The sequence below is a fragment of the Cryptotermes secundus genome, unplaced genomic scaffold (genome assembly GCF_002891405.2).
Source record: "Cryptotermes secundus unplaced genomic scaffold, Csec_1.0 scaffold2798, whole genome shotgun sequence".
Lineage (NCBI taxonomy): Eukaryota > Metazoa > Arthropoda > Insecta > Blattodea > Kalotermitidae > Cryptotermes > Cryptotermes secundus.
In genome coordinates, this window is record NW_019745152.1 from 137,743 (window position 1) to 154,899 (window position 17,157).

A 17,157-nucleotide genomic window follows, 5' to 3' on the forward strand; every position below is an offset into this window, starting at 1 on the left:
GTAGCTGCAGAATTGGCGGCTCCTCAAGGAGGGCTCAGCTCCATGAGTAAGTAAGTAAATAACATCAGATATCGAAGGATTAATAAGGCCTGAGTTAATGCGGTTTCATATGCTGGTCTAGGAAGACGATCCCGTGTATTCTCGAATGCAAATGCGGCTCCTCTGAAGACAGAAAACAACAAAGAGGGAATGGAAGTTCAGGCAACTTAGAAACTTTAAGTATTTCCAACGGAAGTAGTCCACTCATGTTTCCTGCATGCAGTTATTCCTTCTCTCGCGGGTTCTCGATTCTAGGTACGTAATATAGGATTATTCCAAGGTCGGGGAACCCCACGAGTCGTTTTCTAATAGGATGGAGATGAATCAGAGGGAAACCGCCTCACAGTGTTGCAGACGCACACGAAACCGCATCTCTGGAAGCCTTGATGTCATAAGAAGTGGCGATTTCTAATCTTCATATGAAGGGAAAGACCCTGAGGTTGTCAGAAGTAGGGGTCCGGAACCTGTCCAATGGCCTTCAGTACTGAACCTTTATTAGAGAAGTGAAGTTTGAAACTCAAGGCATTTGTAGGTTAGCTCTTGTTTGCTGGACGGCATATGGTCAAGCCATCGACCGTAGCAGCAACCATCAGCACGTGTTAACACTCCTTGGCCGTGTTTAACAAGTTGCTCAGTTGACCTGCTGATTCAGAATGCCAGCTTCTTCAGGTATCATTACTTTGACTCAGTCTCTGGAAAACCTGAATGGAAAACATGGGATCTCTGGATCATACGAAGATATGACAGCTGGAGTTAATGTCGCGGTTCCTTCTCTTTCGCCGTCTCCTGGATACGTCACTGAGAAGAAGTCAACCAGAAGTGTGGCATGGTTTGCGAGTCTTCCAGACAGACAACGGCACTCTCAGTTCCTGAAGGAAGCCGTCGACCTAATGCTGGACAAGGCCGTGTTCGATGCCGCCAGTAGAACCAATCGCGTCGTGGAGTGGCGATCACCCGAGGAACTGAAGAAACTGATTGACCTGGACTTACCTGCTGACCGAGTCAGCCATGACAGGCTGCTGCAGCTCCTGAAGGACATCATTCAGTATAGTGTGAAGACGGGACACCCCTATTTTGTCAACCAGCTTTTCTCCAGGTAGGCTCTGAGACTGTAGCGATGGGGATAGAGTAGTGTGTAAAATCAACGTACAATTGGGGAGTTGTTTTTTGTTACTGATTCTATGAAATTGAAAACTGTGAACTTGGGGTGACCGCCTCTGTGGTCTAGTGGTCAGAGTTCCTGGCTACAGATCCACAGGTCCCGGGTCCGATTTCCGGGGCTACCAGATTTTCTGAGAAGTAGTGGCTCTGGGACGGGGTCCACTCAGCCTCGTGAGGATAATTGAGGATCTACTTAAACGGAAAAGTAGCGGCTCAGGTCTAGAAAACCGAAATTAAGGACCGTGGGGATTCGTTGCGCTGACCACGCGACATCCTATATCCGTTAAAGTTGACACCAACTTAGCCGACAAGAGGCGGTCGCTCGGTCGGTATAGTTCGCTTGCGGAATAAAGCCACGGGGTTTTTGTTTAGTCTAAACTTTGGGTGTCCTCCAACAGTGCAATGTTTATACCAAGTCCCGTGAAATTTTTTCAGTTGGTTCTAAACTTGAATTGAGGACACAAACACACAGAGAGTATAGTGGTATCATAAGCTTACTTTTCCCTCAAGTAAGGAAAGTACACTAGAAAAATACATGATGTTACATATATTCACAAATCATAAATTCTACTTAGGCCTATAAATATTTTGACACCTGAGTCACCAAGTCATTTTTTTCAGGCCGCGCCATAGCTCAAGCGGTTAGTCACTGGTTTCCCACCGCGGCCGTCCGGGTTGGATCCCGGGTCTGGTCAAGTGGGATTTGTGGTGGACAAAATGGCGCTGGGGCAGGTTTACTCCGAGTACTTCGGTTTCCCCTGCCAATCTGCAATCCACCAATTGCTCCACAATCACCCTCACCTATCATCTAGCGCTGGTACAATAGGTCAGAAGTGGCCGCAGTACAAGGGACTTAGTCCCACCCCACTAGCAATAAAAGAAAGTAATTTTTTTCTACCGTCCATGTCTAAAAATATCCTTTCTCCACGTCCAGTGTTTTCTGGAGAAGACACTGGAAAACATAATAAGGTCTTGTCCCCATATACAGCAGATTATAATATCCACATTTTGATATTTCTCTCCAGACTCTTGGCAGGTTTGTACAGTACACAAAGGATACACATTTAATGTCTGTTTCGCCCAATGTCATTATGCTAATGCAATAAACTCATGACCCTCAAGAAAGTCTGTCGTCGGGAAGGAGAATTCAAAGCTCAGAAAGATTCAACATATAAATTACGTAGCTTTCACTTCCTGCGGGGTTCCAGTTACTTTACGCAGCTCCACATTTATGACACGAAGTTCCCAAGTACTTTCGCATTTGTGCTGAGCGAAACACCCATCTTCCCAAAACATATTTTAATAATAACATATGTTTCGATCATAATGGCTTAGCAGTCTAACGTTGTGTTCACGGATTCGATTCCTGTTGGAAGTTTGTACTGTGTACACTGCGCTGGGTCGATTCTCCAGTCACAGAGACCTACAGGCTCAGTAAATACCGCGGTGTAGTGACTGAATAACCGAGGTTCAATTCCATGCAGGAACTGAAAAATTTACAAACATTTTCGTCCAGGCGGGCTCGAAGGTCCACTCAGACACTTATCCAGTGAGTAACAAGGTTGTTTCCTCCGATGGTAAAGTAGACGGAGCGTGAGACTGATATTCATCAGGTTACGGTGGGAGAATTAACTTTTTTTTTTTTTACAATTACGGAAGAAAACAACGTATACGATTTGAGGTTTTCTCGGCGTTGAATGATAAGATTGTAGCCTCCAAAGTTGTGTTGCTGTGTAGTCGTGTAGATGGATATCCATACGTATTAATCTACAAGACTTCACGGAATCACACCCCAGAAGACTGCAATCCGATTCCATTACAAAAATCACAGCCAGTGTTATTTCTGCCTTTCGCGACAGTTTGGTGCACAACGAACGCATTGCGTTGCACGTGTGAACAGTGACTTGAGTACGTGTGTGTCTACTGTAGATTTATTATTAAGACAACGCCACCCGCTGCTGCGTACCTGAAAGCGCAGCCATAGCTAAATATGAGTAATGTCCGCGACATGACATGAGCAGCAACGGAAAGTTATCAACACAAAGATTAGGAAATGTGTGGAAAACCGTGTAAATCCTCCGAAGTTCAGAGGTCGTTCAGTACAGTCAGCTAAACTACAAATAAAATATGCAACAGTAATCTAGTTGTAGTCTTCAAATTACTTATAAGAAACTAAATTTTGGCAAATGTGAGAAAGGGAAGTGACATTCTCTATTTCCGTATATGCCTTATTAGATTCTAAAACGAAGAATTTATAAAATTACAGAGTATTATTTTCCTTTCTCACATTCTCTGAAATTTAGATAAAGTGAGTAATTAAGACCGCACTGCACTGACTCTTTTTTCATGCTGTGGGCTGGAAATTGGGCTAGTTGCAGACAGATGCCGTCTACCTAGTTCCAGAATTTTTTTAAAGAAATTGGTGTCAGTGACTTTTAACTCAACATTTAATGAGCTTGTAGACCTGAGTGACGGCACACTTTTCGCAAACTGATTCCCTTTATAAAATGGATTCATCATTCTCTGGGCTTTTCAGCTGATGTTTGTGCTGTGTCCACCAAGTTCTGAAAAGCAATTTCCATCTCTGTTTATATTAATCAAATATCAAATTCGAGTGTAACCATTTAATTTTAATTGTTATTTGTCTGTTGTCTTATTGTAGTACAACTGCCACCAGGTAAAAACCCATTTGCAGTTAAATAACAACAACAACAATAATAATAATAATAAAATCATTGGCAAAATAACTGTTTTTTTAACCATAGCTTTCCTTAGAAGATCTGCCAAATTTTCACTTTTTTGGATTTTGCAACAACAATTTTTTACCTGGAAGAGCAGGTCCTTATGTCTCCCAGTGACAGGGTGGCCCAGTCGTACATACCCCAATGCACCGGATTCCCTTTTTGTCTCCTTTTATGACTCCCAGGGCTATGGCGGAGGTATTATAACCTGCCTCCTGGCAGAAAAATTGCAGTTGCTATTTATTCAGATTGGGGTGAAGTCAAAATTTTATGCTAAATTAACACTTGATATCAATGCCTCACAATTATTACAAAATAAAATAAAAATTATATAGCCCTATAGAACTTATTTAATACAAGTCCTTAGTTTAGTCATACTGTAATAGAGCATTATATTACAAAATAAAACAAATCTCAGTTCAGTTTCATTTGTGATTTATTTAATTCTTTTATCTGTATCTCAGATCATAAGTATATAATGGTAGGGTGACAGGTGAATAATGAATTGGTAATGCTCTGGAAGGAAGCAGTCATGGCTCTGTTTAGCTGCTATCCCAGTATTTACTTGGAGGGACTGAGGAATATTGCAAGACACCTCAGATAGAACAGAGGGTTGTCTCAGCTGTGATTCAAACTGAGCACCTTCTAAATACTAGTCAGAAGCGTTTACCGCATAGTTGCTTTAAACAGTGCATTTGTTATAGTGTCGATCCATATGGTTTGGTGGGACAGTGGTTGGGAGATGCCTTAAATCCCAGTGTCTACACATATGAAGTGTCCCCTGTGTTCACTCTCATGGAAGAAACTGTCCTCTGCGAGATGCGCCGCATCGTCGGGTTCCCTGAAGGCCGTGGAGATGGCATCTTCTGTCCTGGTGGATCCATTGCCAATGGGTATGCCATCAGTTGCGCTCGTTACAACTTTGTGCCAGATGTTAAGGTGAGCACTCATTTCTCAAACTGGTCTTCAAGAGTTTTTACAGTATGATGATCAGCTTTCATCACTGAGATATTTGGTGAGTTTTGCCAGTCCCTACAGGCAAATTTATGAGTTTTATCTTAAAACACACCATGCCTACTCCTTTCCACATCCTTCCTAATTCATCATTTAAGATAAACATTCCATGAACACTATATATCCAGCACAGGTGACACAGTCTTTCTTGAAACCCAAAGGATCACATAGTATTCACATGGTCCCTATCCTGAGACAGATGAATTCAGTCCACACTCTTACACTCTCTATACTCTCTAGGATGATACTGTCATATAATGGAATGACTCTCTTCTCCTTATAGAGCAATGGAAACTATATATACCAATGCCTTAGAAACTACATACATGGCTTTTAGTCGGCAAGCGAAATATACTAACCGAGTGACCACCACTTGTCAGTGAATGCCTTAGAAATCAGTATTATTATTATTATTGGAGGGGGTGGGTTTCGCCATGCACCGCGACCAATGGTCTATTGTGATATTCTACCAGTCTCTATACCCTACCGAAACTGGTGCGTGCCATCAGTCCTGACTCAGCCAGTGAGTTCGGCCTCTACTGGCTCAGCGGTATCTAGATGCTTCCCCCATCTACCAGAGGCGTTAGAGACTATTGTTGGGCGGGAAATGTCCTTATAATTTGGCTCAGAGGCCTCCCTGAGGCATGAGGTTCTTTTACGTGCCGTGAAGCTACGACACGGGACCCACGGCTTAAAGTCCCTCCCGGAGGACTTGTTCCTTGAATTTTTCCGCCCTTAAAAATTCCACGACATCCGCTGGGTTTGAACGTGCGTACGTTGAGTCATGAGGTGGAAACGTTACCCCTAGACTACAGAGGCCGCTTAGAAATCAGTTAAGTAATGTTTAAAAATTCAGTGCCTCTATGGGTTTCAGGAGCTGGAGCACCTCTGTCTACAGCCAATGTTTAGGACACATGCAGATTTACCTTCATGTATTCATGCGTGGTGCTTTGGTACAGGAACTCTATCATTTTATTACTGCTGTTAAGATATTTATAGCGTGTGCATATTTGTAAAGCAGGACTAGTAACTGAGAGCTTCACATCTGCTGTAAAGCTCTTTCTCTTTGTCACAGAAAAGAGGTCTACATGGCCTGCCACGACTTGTTCTCTTCACCTCGGAAGATGCCCATTATTCTATCAAGAAAATGGCATCGCTTCTTGGTCTTGGTTCTGACAATGTGTACCTGATTCATTGCAACTCCAAAGGAAAAATGGATGTTCAACATCTTGAGCAAGAAATTCAGAGGGCTTTGGAGGAAGGAGCTGCCCCATTCATGGTGTCTGCAACTGCAGGTGAGAAAAACAAATTACAACTTCAACAGCGATATTAATGTGTACTAGGAATTCAAGTGCAGGATGTCTGCCTGAGCACGAACAAGAAAAGTACAATATATTTTAACACAGATGAGTTAATAACGTGTTCTGGAACAAGAAGGGTGACAATGGTATAGCATGCAGTGTACACGGAGAAAGAAAATTTTAGTTGCATGAGGCTACTTGAGAGTTCTAAATGCAGTGAGCAGGATGTTGTTAAAATGGGTCTCAGAAAAGAAGGTAGTAAAGATAAATGCTGGACAGAAGTCACTCAATGTAAGATCTAACAGGCTTTTGTAAAATCAATGAGGAATACAGAGAATATTCTGAACTGTCAAATAATTACAAACTGTTTAAGGAAGGGATAACATGAAGCTGATTTGCGGGTTCATGATTTAATTAGTTAGTTTGTTAGTTAATTTCAGTCAGTCTATGAATTCAATAAGCCGATCACAGTACCTGCGCAATCTAAGGCATGAACTGTCTTCACCCACTTCATCACTGGGATTGTGAGTTCGAATTCCACTTGAGGCATGGATGTCTGTTTTGCATTTATTCTGTGTTTATGTTGTTCTGTGTGTAGGTAGCGGCCTTGCAATGGCCTGATTCCCCATCCAAGAAGTCCTATCGACTATGTATAGATTAAGAAACTGAAAAAGTGGCCAAGGCCCACAAAGGCTGTAGAGACATAGATAGATAGTTCAATTCAATATTATTATTATTATTGGAGGGGGTTGGTTTCCCCATGCTCCGCGACCAGTGGTCTATTGTACGTCCCCCTGTGATATTCTACCAGTCTCTATACCCTACTGATACTGGTGCGTGCCATCAGTCCCGACTCAGCCAGCGAGTTCGGCCTCTACTGGCTCAGCGGTATCTAGATGCTTCCCCCATCTACCCGAGGCGTTAGAGACTATTGTTGGGCGGGAAATGTCCGTTATAATTTGGCTCAGAGGCCTCCTTGAGGCATGATGTTCTTTTATGTGCCGTAAAGCTACGACACAGGACCCTTAAAAATTCCACGACCTCCGCCGGGTTTGAACTCGTGTACCTTGAGTCATGAGGTGGGAACGTTACCCCTAGACTACGGAGGGCGCTTTCAATTCAATAAAGGCCTATAATGCAAATATGAATTTGTCCTATGTCTTCAACACAGTTCTGCAAATTATCATTTTCTAGGTACAACAGTACTTGGTGCATTTGATCCTATACCCAAAATTGCAGACATATGCTCCAAATACAAGATGTGGCTGCATGTAGATGCTGCTTGGGGGGGTGGTGCCCTTGTGTCAAAAAAGCACAAGCATCTCCTTGAAGGAATTGAAAAGTATGTATACCTGAGTTGTTAATCCAATTACATTAGGCATGTTCTTAGGATAAATGACTGAAAGCTATTCTTCCTTTCACTTGTATATAGACTGTTTCAGCTGGCATTCAATTGTAATTACAATTATTGCTTTAAACATTCTTACTTTTCTGTTCAACATTCTTTATATTGAAATAAATATACTTGAACTAAATTATCATTTATTACAACAAACCTCTAAACTGTAGCCTTTAATCTATGTGAATGGTTACCAACACACATTCAGCTTGCAACGCAAACAAGAGCAGAAAATATACTTTCACAAACATATATCGTGGGGAAATTATCATATATTTTATAGCCTTATCAGGCAGTTTTGGCTACTCATAACAGATGTGTAGCCAGAAGTGTCAGCTAGATGCTTTGTGCGAAGATTAATCTTATTAGATGTCAGATCTGCTGGTATAACATTATCAGCAGTCACGAAGGGTTTCATGTCTTGACTCAAGTACAGGAAAGCACACATGCAGCTGTACCTGGAAGCTTTTCAGGTGTTCTTCAATGTTATGTTTTACATTTTTATAGCTTCTTATCTGTTGTGATTAAAAATGTGAAAACAAGAAAGTGACTCATTGTTTGATTATTGCAACTGATAAGAACATAGGCCTAGTTCATTGATTATAACTTATATTTTGCCCAAACTTAAGCTGAATCCATTTATGTGGCTGGAAACATCAGCTATGTATATCAACTTTGCAAACCTATAAAAGTCATCAAAGCAATATGAAAATTGAAAATTTTATCGAAGAAAAACATTTTCATTTGATCTTGGAACTAGAATAGATGAAGGAGAACCTTCTCTTGAGAAAGTCAATGGATTTTTTTATGTAGAGGCAGCTAACTGTGATTACTATCCATCTCATTATATTCAGTCACAAAATGTCTTGATGACATTAACGGTTTTCATGGATTCCTCTGAAAATAATCCCATTTTCAGTCTTTGAAGCAGATGTTTGCATAGAAGTTTCTCCAACAAAATTTTGTATGCATTTCCTGTAGGTAAGCTTTGTCAAAGACAGTTGCCTACCTAAAGAAAATTAGCATTGAGACTCTATGTGTGACTGTGACTTCTTGTTCTTTCTTGTAAAATAAAGTCAATGTGTACAGGGCTGACTCTGTCACGTGGAACCCACACAAGCTCCTGACAGCCCCTCAGCAGTGCTCCACTTTCCTGCTCCGCCATGAGGGTGTGCTCTCAGCCTGCCATTCAGCCAGTGCACAGTATCTCTTCCAGAAGGATAAGTTCTATGACACCCAGTATGACACCGGGGACAAGCATATTCAGTGTGGCAGACGTGCTGATGTCCTCAAGTTCTGGTTCATGTGGAAGGCTAAGGTGAGAAGAACAAAAGAGCTACTGTATTATTTGCAGAATCTATTTAAAATGATATTTGAGCATAATATATCCTAGAAGTTGGAAATAGCAATCCATCTTCCTTCTTTCAGTGTCATAAGTGCACAGCTAAACATCTTTTAAGATGAAGATATCCATTTCTCTAATTCTCAGGGTAGGATGAAACAGAGTCTTGTGGTATTTATGCTATAAATGGTCCATTGTACCAGTCCTGGATGATAAATGAAAGAAATGGGGTATTCAGTGGAATAAGGATCGGAAGAGTAAAGTGAAGTATTTGGAGAAACCCTCCTCCATTGTCACTTTGTCCATCACAAATCTCACATGAATTTTGCTGAAGTGTGATACTGCTGACTTCCATTAATGTGCATTTCATGGTTCACATTTTTAAGTAAGATTAGCAAGCTACAAAACATTCTATTGATAATTATGTGTACTGCATTATGAAACATGCCTATTCCACTCTTGTTTATAAAGTTAGTGTTCAACCAGTACATACTCTCTTCCTATTGTTTCTACATTTCATATTTCTTTAACAGGGCACAGTTGGACTAGAGGAGCATATTGACACAGTGTTTGATAATGCTGCCTACTTTACGAAACAAATCAAGAAGAGGGAAGGATTCCGCATGGTATTACAGGAACCTGAGTGCACTAACGTATGCTTCTGGTACATCCCTCCCAGTTTGCGTGGCCATGAAGACCAGTCTGACTTCAGTGAAAGGTTACACAAGGTACGTAAAAATTTCTTTCTGCCTCCAACACTTCTGTGACATACTGATCTCTCTGGCTTGTTGTGACTGGACTTCAATTCTGAGGTGGGAGTGCTCGTAAGACAGGAATTAGTATAACCTCAATGATGGGGTGGTGATGAAGGGATGGCAGTCAGCAGGTACCTATGGTTTCAATATGCAATCCAGAAACATGATGGGAATTTGGTATTCCTTGAATTGATGAAGTTCTGAATTTGTAACATATGAGGATGGGAGAAGACATGTGTAAAAGGTGCCAGAATCTTTTTGCAAATGAAATGAGTAATTTACTCCTATACTACAATCAGTCTGTGCAAGGAACAGACACCAACAGACACTGGCCAGGTGCAATATAATACTGGCTTCCTATCTCTTCCTTTCTAATCTCAGTTTCATTTTGTTTTCTCTCTTTTTCAGTGCTATTATTTTCATTACTTGTACTACATAAATCTTTTCCTAGTTTTGCATGTTTTTGTCATTATGAAGGAGTCTAGTTCCATATTTTATTTGTCCATTTTGTTGCAAGCAATTACCAAAGATATATAATGTTACTTAGCCCTTTTATGTCAGATTTACTGACCACAGTTTCCTCAGTTCTTACTGCCTCTTAATCATTTAATGGTGCCTTCTCAACGGCATAGATTATATAGCATCAAATGGGAGGATGAGGAGGATATGGTCATGGCATATTTTAAGATACTATTCCATCATTTTCATGGAAGGACTGAAGAACAGTAGAAAAGTACGCAATAAAATACCTGGCATCAGGGCTAAGAACAAAATCCAGACCTTAAAAAAGTGGACCAACTGTGCTAACCATTCAACATTACATGTTCTCTATATTCTCATAAGCTCTGTGCCAAAATTTACATCACCACATAATAAGTAAACAGCTGAGTAAGTCTGAGGTCTGGCATAGAATCTCAGACTCATCAGTGTAAGACTGAATGCTCCCTGCTGACAATATATATCTTACTTCAGTATCAAATTATATTCTTTCACTATTCTTCAATAGGTGGCACCCAGAATCAAGGAGCGAATGATCAAGGAAGGGTCAATGATGGTGACTTACCAACCACTACGAGACCAGCCCAACTTCTTCAGACTGGTCCTGCAAAATTCTGGTTTGGACTGGGCTGATATGGACTATTTTGTGCAGGAGTTTGAAAGGCTTGGCAGTGATCTGTAACATATAGATCAAATTACTTGCACTGTAACATATCATGAGAGTAATTTGGAAATGCTGGATCTAGATTTGCTCATTGAAATACATCTTTGTTGTCACTGTCAAAGAGAGGAAGTCTGTAGAATCTGTGGTGTTTAATGGTCTTTGTAAGGATAATTATTTTTTACATTAAGCTGAGCATTCTAACACTGGATTCACAGTGCACATATAATAATGTTTAAATGCCAGTCAGTAACTGGTTCATGAATTGTAACCACGTACTAGCACAGAAATTCTGCATAAGTAATGTGAATTTAATGGTGACCTGAAATAATTGCTAAATTTGGGAAGTCTGGTGCCCTGGTACATCTGTTTTTAGAGGTCATTATATGATTGTTGCTATACACATGCCCAGAATCACAGGGTATTTGTTCGAATTTGAATGAAATGTGAAAGGTTTGGATACTGAAATAAAATATTTACTTCATAGGTATCTATTCCTGTTATGTTATGAAACATGAGAAGTTAACAGCAGGGTCTCAAAACAAGTGCACCACCACACCCTGGATAAAGCAATCCTGTCTAATGTCTAGGAAGAAACAAAACTACTGGCATATCATAAGACATTTTAAGGAATATGTATCATAAGAAATAACAACACATACCAGAAACAGATTACTAAAGATACTATTTCCAGGGCTTTAATCAAATATTAAGAGAAACTCCAGTGTAAAGACCACAGACACCACATTCTGTCAACATAGTCAACTTGTATTAAATGTTTGTTTTATAATGGTTCCTATGTTGTAAAATTGATGTGGCTGCAGTGTAAATATAACATTTAAGGTTGAAATACAAACAAGCTAGGTGTAGAAGTCTCAACGGTGATAAATATAAGAGAAAATGGCATTGAAATATAAGATTACATGTATTTGAGTAATGAGCTTAAACCTAACACTATAATGAAAACTTATTTTCTACTGCCAAATATCAATTAATTTATTAAAAATATATACAATTGGTGTTCACATTTTATATATATTTTTCTGACAATTATGAAAATGCTTGTTATGATGCATGGCACTGCTTGGGACTCAGTATGCTGACTGCAATGGATGCTGATATAAGAAAAATACTGAAACCACTGAAGACAGAGGGACCATTGATGTGATGCAGTGTAGTCCGGTTAATATTTACCATTATTTAGGAATATACTGCCTTCATCTTCAGGGTTTATGTGAGCTAAATTGTAAAGGGGCTGGTTATACCAAAGAAGAGAATTGAACTGGGTCTCAGAGATTACGAATGGCCAGCAAGAATCAAGGATGTAGAAGAGGGATTTTGTGCAACTACAACATGACATGCAGGAAGAAAAGCAACAATCTATCCTTTGCAAGACACCCCATTTTCAGGGCCTACTGTTCCCACTGGTCAATTTGGCTCTTCCTCCTTTTTCTTCTTTCCCATCCAAGTTCTCATTTGCCACTCCTGTGCTCTGTGACCTCTCTCTTCTTCTATATAACCAGCCATTTTGCTAATTTTGCACATTCCCTGAAGATGGAGGCAGTGTGTTCCTCTAACATGTTGGTTAACTGTCTGTGAGAATACAAGGTGTCATATTCCAGAAGATGCAAAAGCTTTGTTTGTCACCTGCATCTTGCTGACTTCTTACTTGCCTTACTATTCAGCTGTTAAAATGGAGGCACTGTATTCCTCCAATATATGAGTTAACTTCTACCAGAATACACAGTGTTAAAACATGGGAGACAGTACATCGTATTCTTCATAGTTACCACCATGAGAACCTCAAATTCAACATCTGTATTTATTGCTTTCATAAAGGCTGGTCTCTGACAGGCAGTATAAGCAGTTTTTAAAGTTGAAAGAGAGAAGTGAAACAAATCAACAAAATATGTAATCAAATAAATAATTGCATTGGGAAAATGCAAAAACACTTTTATATAGATTCTTCAAATAACTCAATTCAGTAATAACTGGTTACATCTTGGATGACTGGGATTTAATTTCTGACAGAGATCATGATTTTTTGTGTGCACTATGTCCAGAATATTCCTGATATCATCTCATTCTCCGATGCATATCGTATACAAGGCTCCTTTCCCAGATGTAAAGCAGCCACAACACGAAGCTGACTGCTCATAGCAATCTAGTGCCATGGGCTAGAATATGTGGAGTTACACTTCTACACTCACCTGGCATGGTGTGCAGACACAAAGACTGCTTTCTTTTTCTTACTTCATATTTATAAACAGTAAATAATTGCTTTGATGGACTGTTAATATTTATTTCTTTATGTTATTTAGAATATAGATATTTAATCAATTGCACCGATTCATTCAAATAAAAGAGTAAATTGATTCATTATAGGTACTGAGCGTAAAATCTGCCTGGATCCATTGAAATCTCTCTATATGTTCATAACCAAAGCACCATCCGCACATGATAAATGCATAATTTGATGCAAAATACTGGTGGAATGAAATGACTTTAAATTTTACTCACAGCAGGCATCTAATTAAGTAACTCGTACAAAAAGAAATCAGTTATGATGTGAAGTTCTCTATGCTGTATATACCAATACAGCTTATTACATATTTTATTTATATTATGTAATTTGTGCAGTATTCTGTAGAATAAAATCCATATACAGTATTACAGTACCAATACTTGCTTTCCTCTGAAATTCCTAAAGAACTCTTTTAGAGAAGGCTGTGAGTCTCCCATCCCATGATTCAAATACAAACATAAGTTTTATACAAAGTGCCCTTGGGGAGGGGGAGGCTCTGAGACCCACCTAGCCTATACAGTGGGTACTGGGGGCTGTTTTCTTGGTATTAAGGCAACCAGAGAGTGAATTTAACCACTTTCCTCCATCTAGTTCTGAGGTCAAGAATGGTAGTACTATGCTCCACCTCTCACATATTTCTTTATGGCATGGTGCTTAATTAATCAAGCCTGGGATAACTTCACTCATTATGTTGAATCCAGCACTGTAACTCACATGTTCAGAAGTACAACTCTGAGACAATGAACATACTTGGTGTTGGTGGTACTCCGAAATGTAGCACCAATGCTTCACATTTGGGATGACCTGGGTCCAAGTACCCAAACACATGAAGATTACTCTATCCTGGGACATAATTTGGCAGATCTTTACCAATGTTTCAGGTGACCATGCTTTCTCCATCTTCAGGGTAGCAGACCACACACTGACTAAAGCATTTATCGGTCCATACAAGCATGAGCTGCTGATTTGCCTAGACATGATCACACTGTAGTTCACAAATGTTTGTAACAAACATTCAGCCACTTAATAACTCTGTTGTTAGAAGAATTCTGCTTAGTGAACCTCAAATCATGTGGCACACATGGTTACCATCATAATAGATTCTACCATCTCCACAAGACAAAATTGCAATATCTAGATCAGTAGTAACCAAACCCTTATCATGTCCAAGGGGTTCTGGCAATGGTGTATAATACTCAGAATTACTGGGTTTTTGGACTTCATCCATCATCTGGTATTCTAGAAACTAGAAGACACAAAGTTTCAGAAACTGGATCTGTCTCCATCCTCAGGTGTGGAGGGAAGTCACCTACTCTGTTGGGTCTCTTAGAAGGAGTTTCTGAAACGACACATTTCCTAGTTTCTTGAATACTGGACAATGGACCAAGTTCAGAAACCCAGCAATTCTTACTTATCATGTCTGTGTTAAAATTACAAATCTGAGCAGAGTGTGGCACAACTTTGGATATTACAACTTCCATGAGACTACGGCATTATTCCAAATATTCTGATCACTTGAAATAAAAGCAGATGTCTTCTGTCATTAATGTCAGGCACAACACAATGATGTCTCTTCAATTATAATTTTGTTACCTTCATGTTTCATATTCTGTCTAAAATTCACTGAATGTTATGGGTAATTTTGTACCTGCAGTTTTTGATATGGAGGTCTGTGGATATTTTTAAGATCAAGAGGATTTCAAAGACAAAATTATTGTCAAAACATGAGCCTAGATAATATTACAGGTCTATGTTGCGAAAACACAACACAATTTTGCGTTTCCCATAAGATTTTGATTTTAATATAGCATATAAGTGCAAATATCATTTAATTGGAAGGTCAGTAAGTTGGCAACACTGATTTTTGTCTTAAAAAAATTAAATTAAACTTAAAGCTTCTACATTTGTCTTAGGTTGTAAGGTGGGATCTGTTGATTGAAGAGTTTTCAGATTTTGTAACAAAGACAGACGGGATAGTGCAGTCGGTATAGCGACTGGCTATGGGCTGGAAGACTGAGATGTCAGAGTTTGAGTCCCGGTAGGGTGAAGAATGTTCTCTTCTCCACGTCCTGACTGGCTCTGGGACCCACCCAGCCTCCTATTCAATGGGTATCAGGGGCTCTTTCCCCGGGGGTAAAGCGGCCGGGACATGATGCAGACCACTCACCTCCAACCAGTGCCGAGGTCAAGCAAATGTTGATATATATAGTGTATATATCCACTCCCCCATATGCCTTCATGCCGTAGTGCCTGGCTAGTTAAGCACAGCAACAACTTCATATTTTACACACAGAAGGCAGGGGTAGGAACCTTGATGGGGAATTAGGTTACAATAAAAGAGTTTAAAATTATCACTTCAATGAGTTCATCCTCTTTGGCCAAAGAACAATGCATTACCTTAAATGTTAACTTCAAACAGTTACATTTGCCACCCAAATATGTATGTGATGACACTTCCACCACTACACAATGTAACAAATTCTTCGTTTCAGTAATTTGAATGGGGGGGGGGAGTCACCCTGTGTCAAAATTTTCTTCCTTAAGTTGATGAAAATGAGCAGCTGGCACTCGTTGTGTGCATGAAAGAGCTCCATTAAGTACAAACTGGTATAATGCCCCTTGTTAGGGGAATTTCAAAACCACCTGTTAGTTTCATCATGCCTGTCCAGGAGCCTTAGCGCCAAAGTACCTGACCGATATTTATTAAACTCGATATTGTACAGAATCTTATCATGATATTTTTGCCTAGGTACAGTCTGTTTTATTTGTAATGCCCATGCTACTTGCTAGCATAAAACAACTTTTAAATTTTTAAAATTTCTGTATTTTCTAATCCTTTGATCGATTTTGATGAAACTGGACACATGACAATTACATCATATGAATATTACCATCTGTAAATTTCACTCACTTCAATTACTGTTAAAGGCCACATCACTTAAGGACCTGAAAACAAGGTAACACACTGCAAAAACTTAGATAACAGAAAGACAAACGTCATGCATATATGAAACACACATTTGAAAATATGTATATATAATACTGTATACTACGTACTGGGAGCCGGGATAACGCAGTCGGTGTAGCGACTTGCTATGGGCTGGACGACCGAGGAGCTGGAGTTCGAGTCCCGGTAGTGGCAAGAAGTTTCTCTTCTTCTAGTCATTCATACCGGTTTGGGGCCCACCAAGCCTCCTATTCAATGGGTACCTGGGGCTCTTTCCCCGGCGATAAAGAGACCGGGGCATGAAGCTGACCACTCACCTCCAACTAGTGCCGAGGTCAGGAAAACATGGATCTGTACATTTATTGCCCCATACGTCTTCATGGCGTAGTGCTTAATTAGTTAATATACAAAAAAAAAAACCATAAGATCCGAGTCCTTACTGAGGAGAAGTGAGAAGACATAGAGGTCAGAGAGACTGGGGTGTCAAAGCTTAGTGCAAGAATGGCACCACAATTGCTGAAGCTTAGACCCTGTAAAACAACAGCAATCTCTGCCTCGCGATCCAGCTAGCAGTTGGTCTCTACAGTCTTCTCATCGAAGTTTAGATCGATCCGCAATTGACAGGGGCAGGTTTTCCAACATCTCCTGTGATCTGCGAATTGTAACTAGTCAATCCCGAAAGTTCTCGGCCAACAGGCATATTGACTGATCCTCAAATTTGTATGCGCCTTGCAAACGGCAGTGCACGTTTCGCCGTGAACGGGCCAACAAAAGTAAGAACCTCCTTCTCTGTGTGTGTGTGTGTGTATGGTAAAAAGGTAAAGCTATCCCTATTCTTAATTGATTAATCATTACGCCATGATAACATACAGTTTAGTGGAGGTACAGCTTCACGGCTTGGCCGCTTTACCTCCAGGGAGACAAGGGACTGGGTGGGCCACAGAATCGGTCTGGAAGTTCTGGATAAAGTCTATTAACCTTGCCGGGAATCGAA

General features: G+C 40.1%; 1 protein-coding gene across 1 annotated transcript; it reads left to right on the forward strand.

The window, feature by feature from the left end:
* The first annotated feature begins 577 nt into the window (after positions 1-577).
* LOC111875088 (cysteine sulfinic acid decarboxylase) lies at positions 578-13,573 on the forward strand. The gene is made up of 7 exons (XM_023871143.2): positions 578-1,135; positions 4,646-4,880; positions 6,031-6,250; positions 7,451-7,598; positions 8,745-8,973; positions 9,531-9,725; positions 10,759-13,573. The coding sequence occupies exons 1-7, from the start codon at positions 693-695 to the stop codon at positions 10,930-10,932; spliced, it is 1,644 nt and encodes a 547-aa protein (XP_023726911.1). The 5' UTR covers positions 578-692; the 3' UTR covers positions 10,933-13,573.
* Positions 13,574-17,157: the final 3,584 nt, after the last annotated feature.

Coding starts and splice junctions, on each gene's coding strand:
- LOC111875088 (XM_023871143.2), top strand. CDS start 693: ATGCCAGCTTCTTCAGGTATCATTACTTTGACTCAGTCTCTGGAAAAC. Junction 1,136..4,645: donor GTCAACCAGCTTTTCTCCAG/GTAGGCTCTGAG, acceptor CATTTGTTATAG/TGTCGATCCATATGGTTTGG. Junction 4,881..6,030: donor ACTTTGTGCCAGATGTTAAG/GTGAGCACTCAT, acceptor TCTTTGTCACAG/AAAAGAGGTCTACATGGCCT.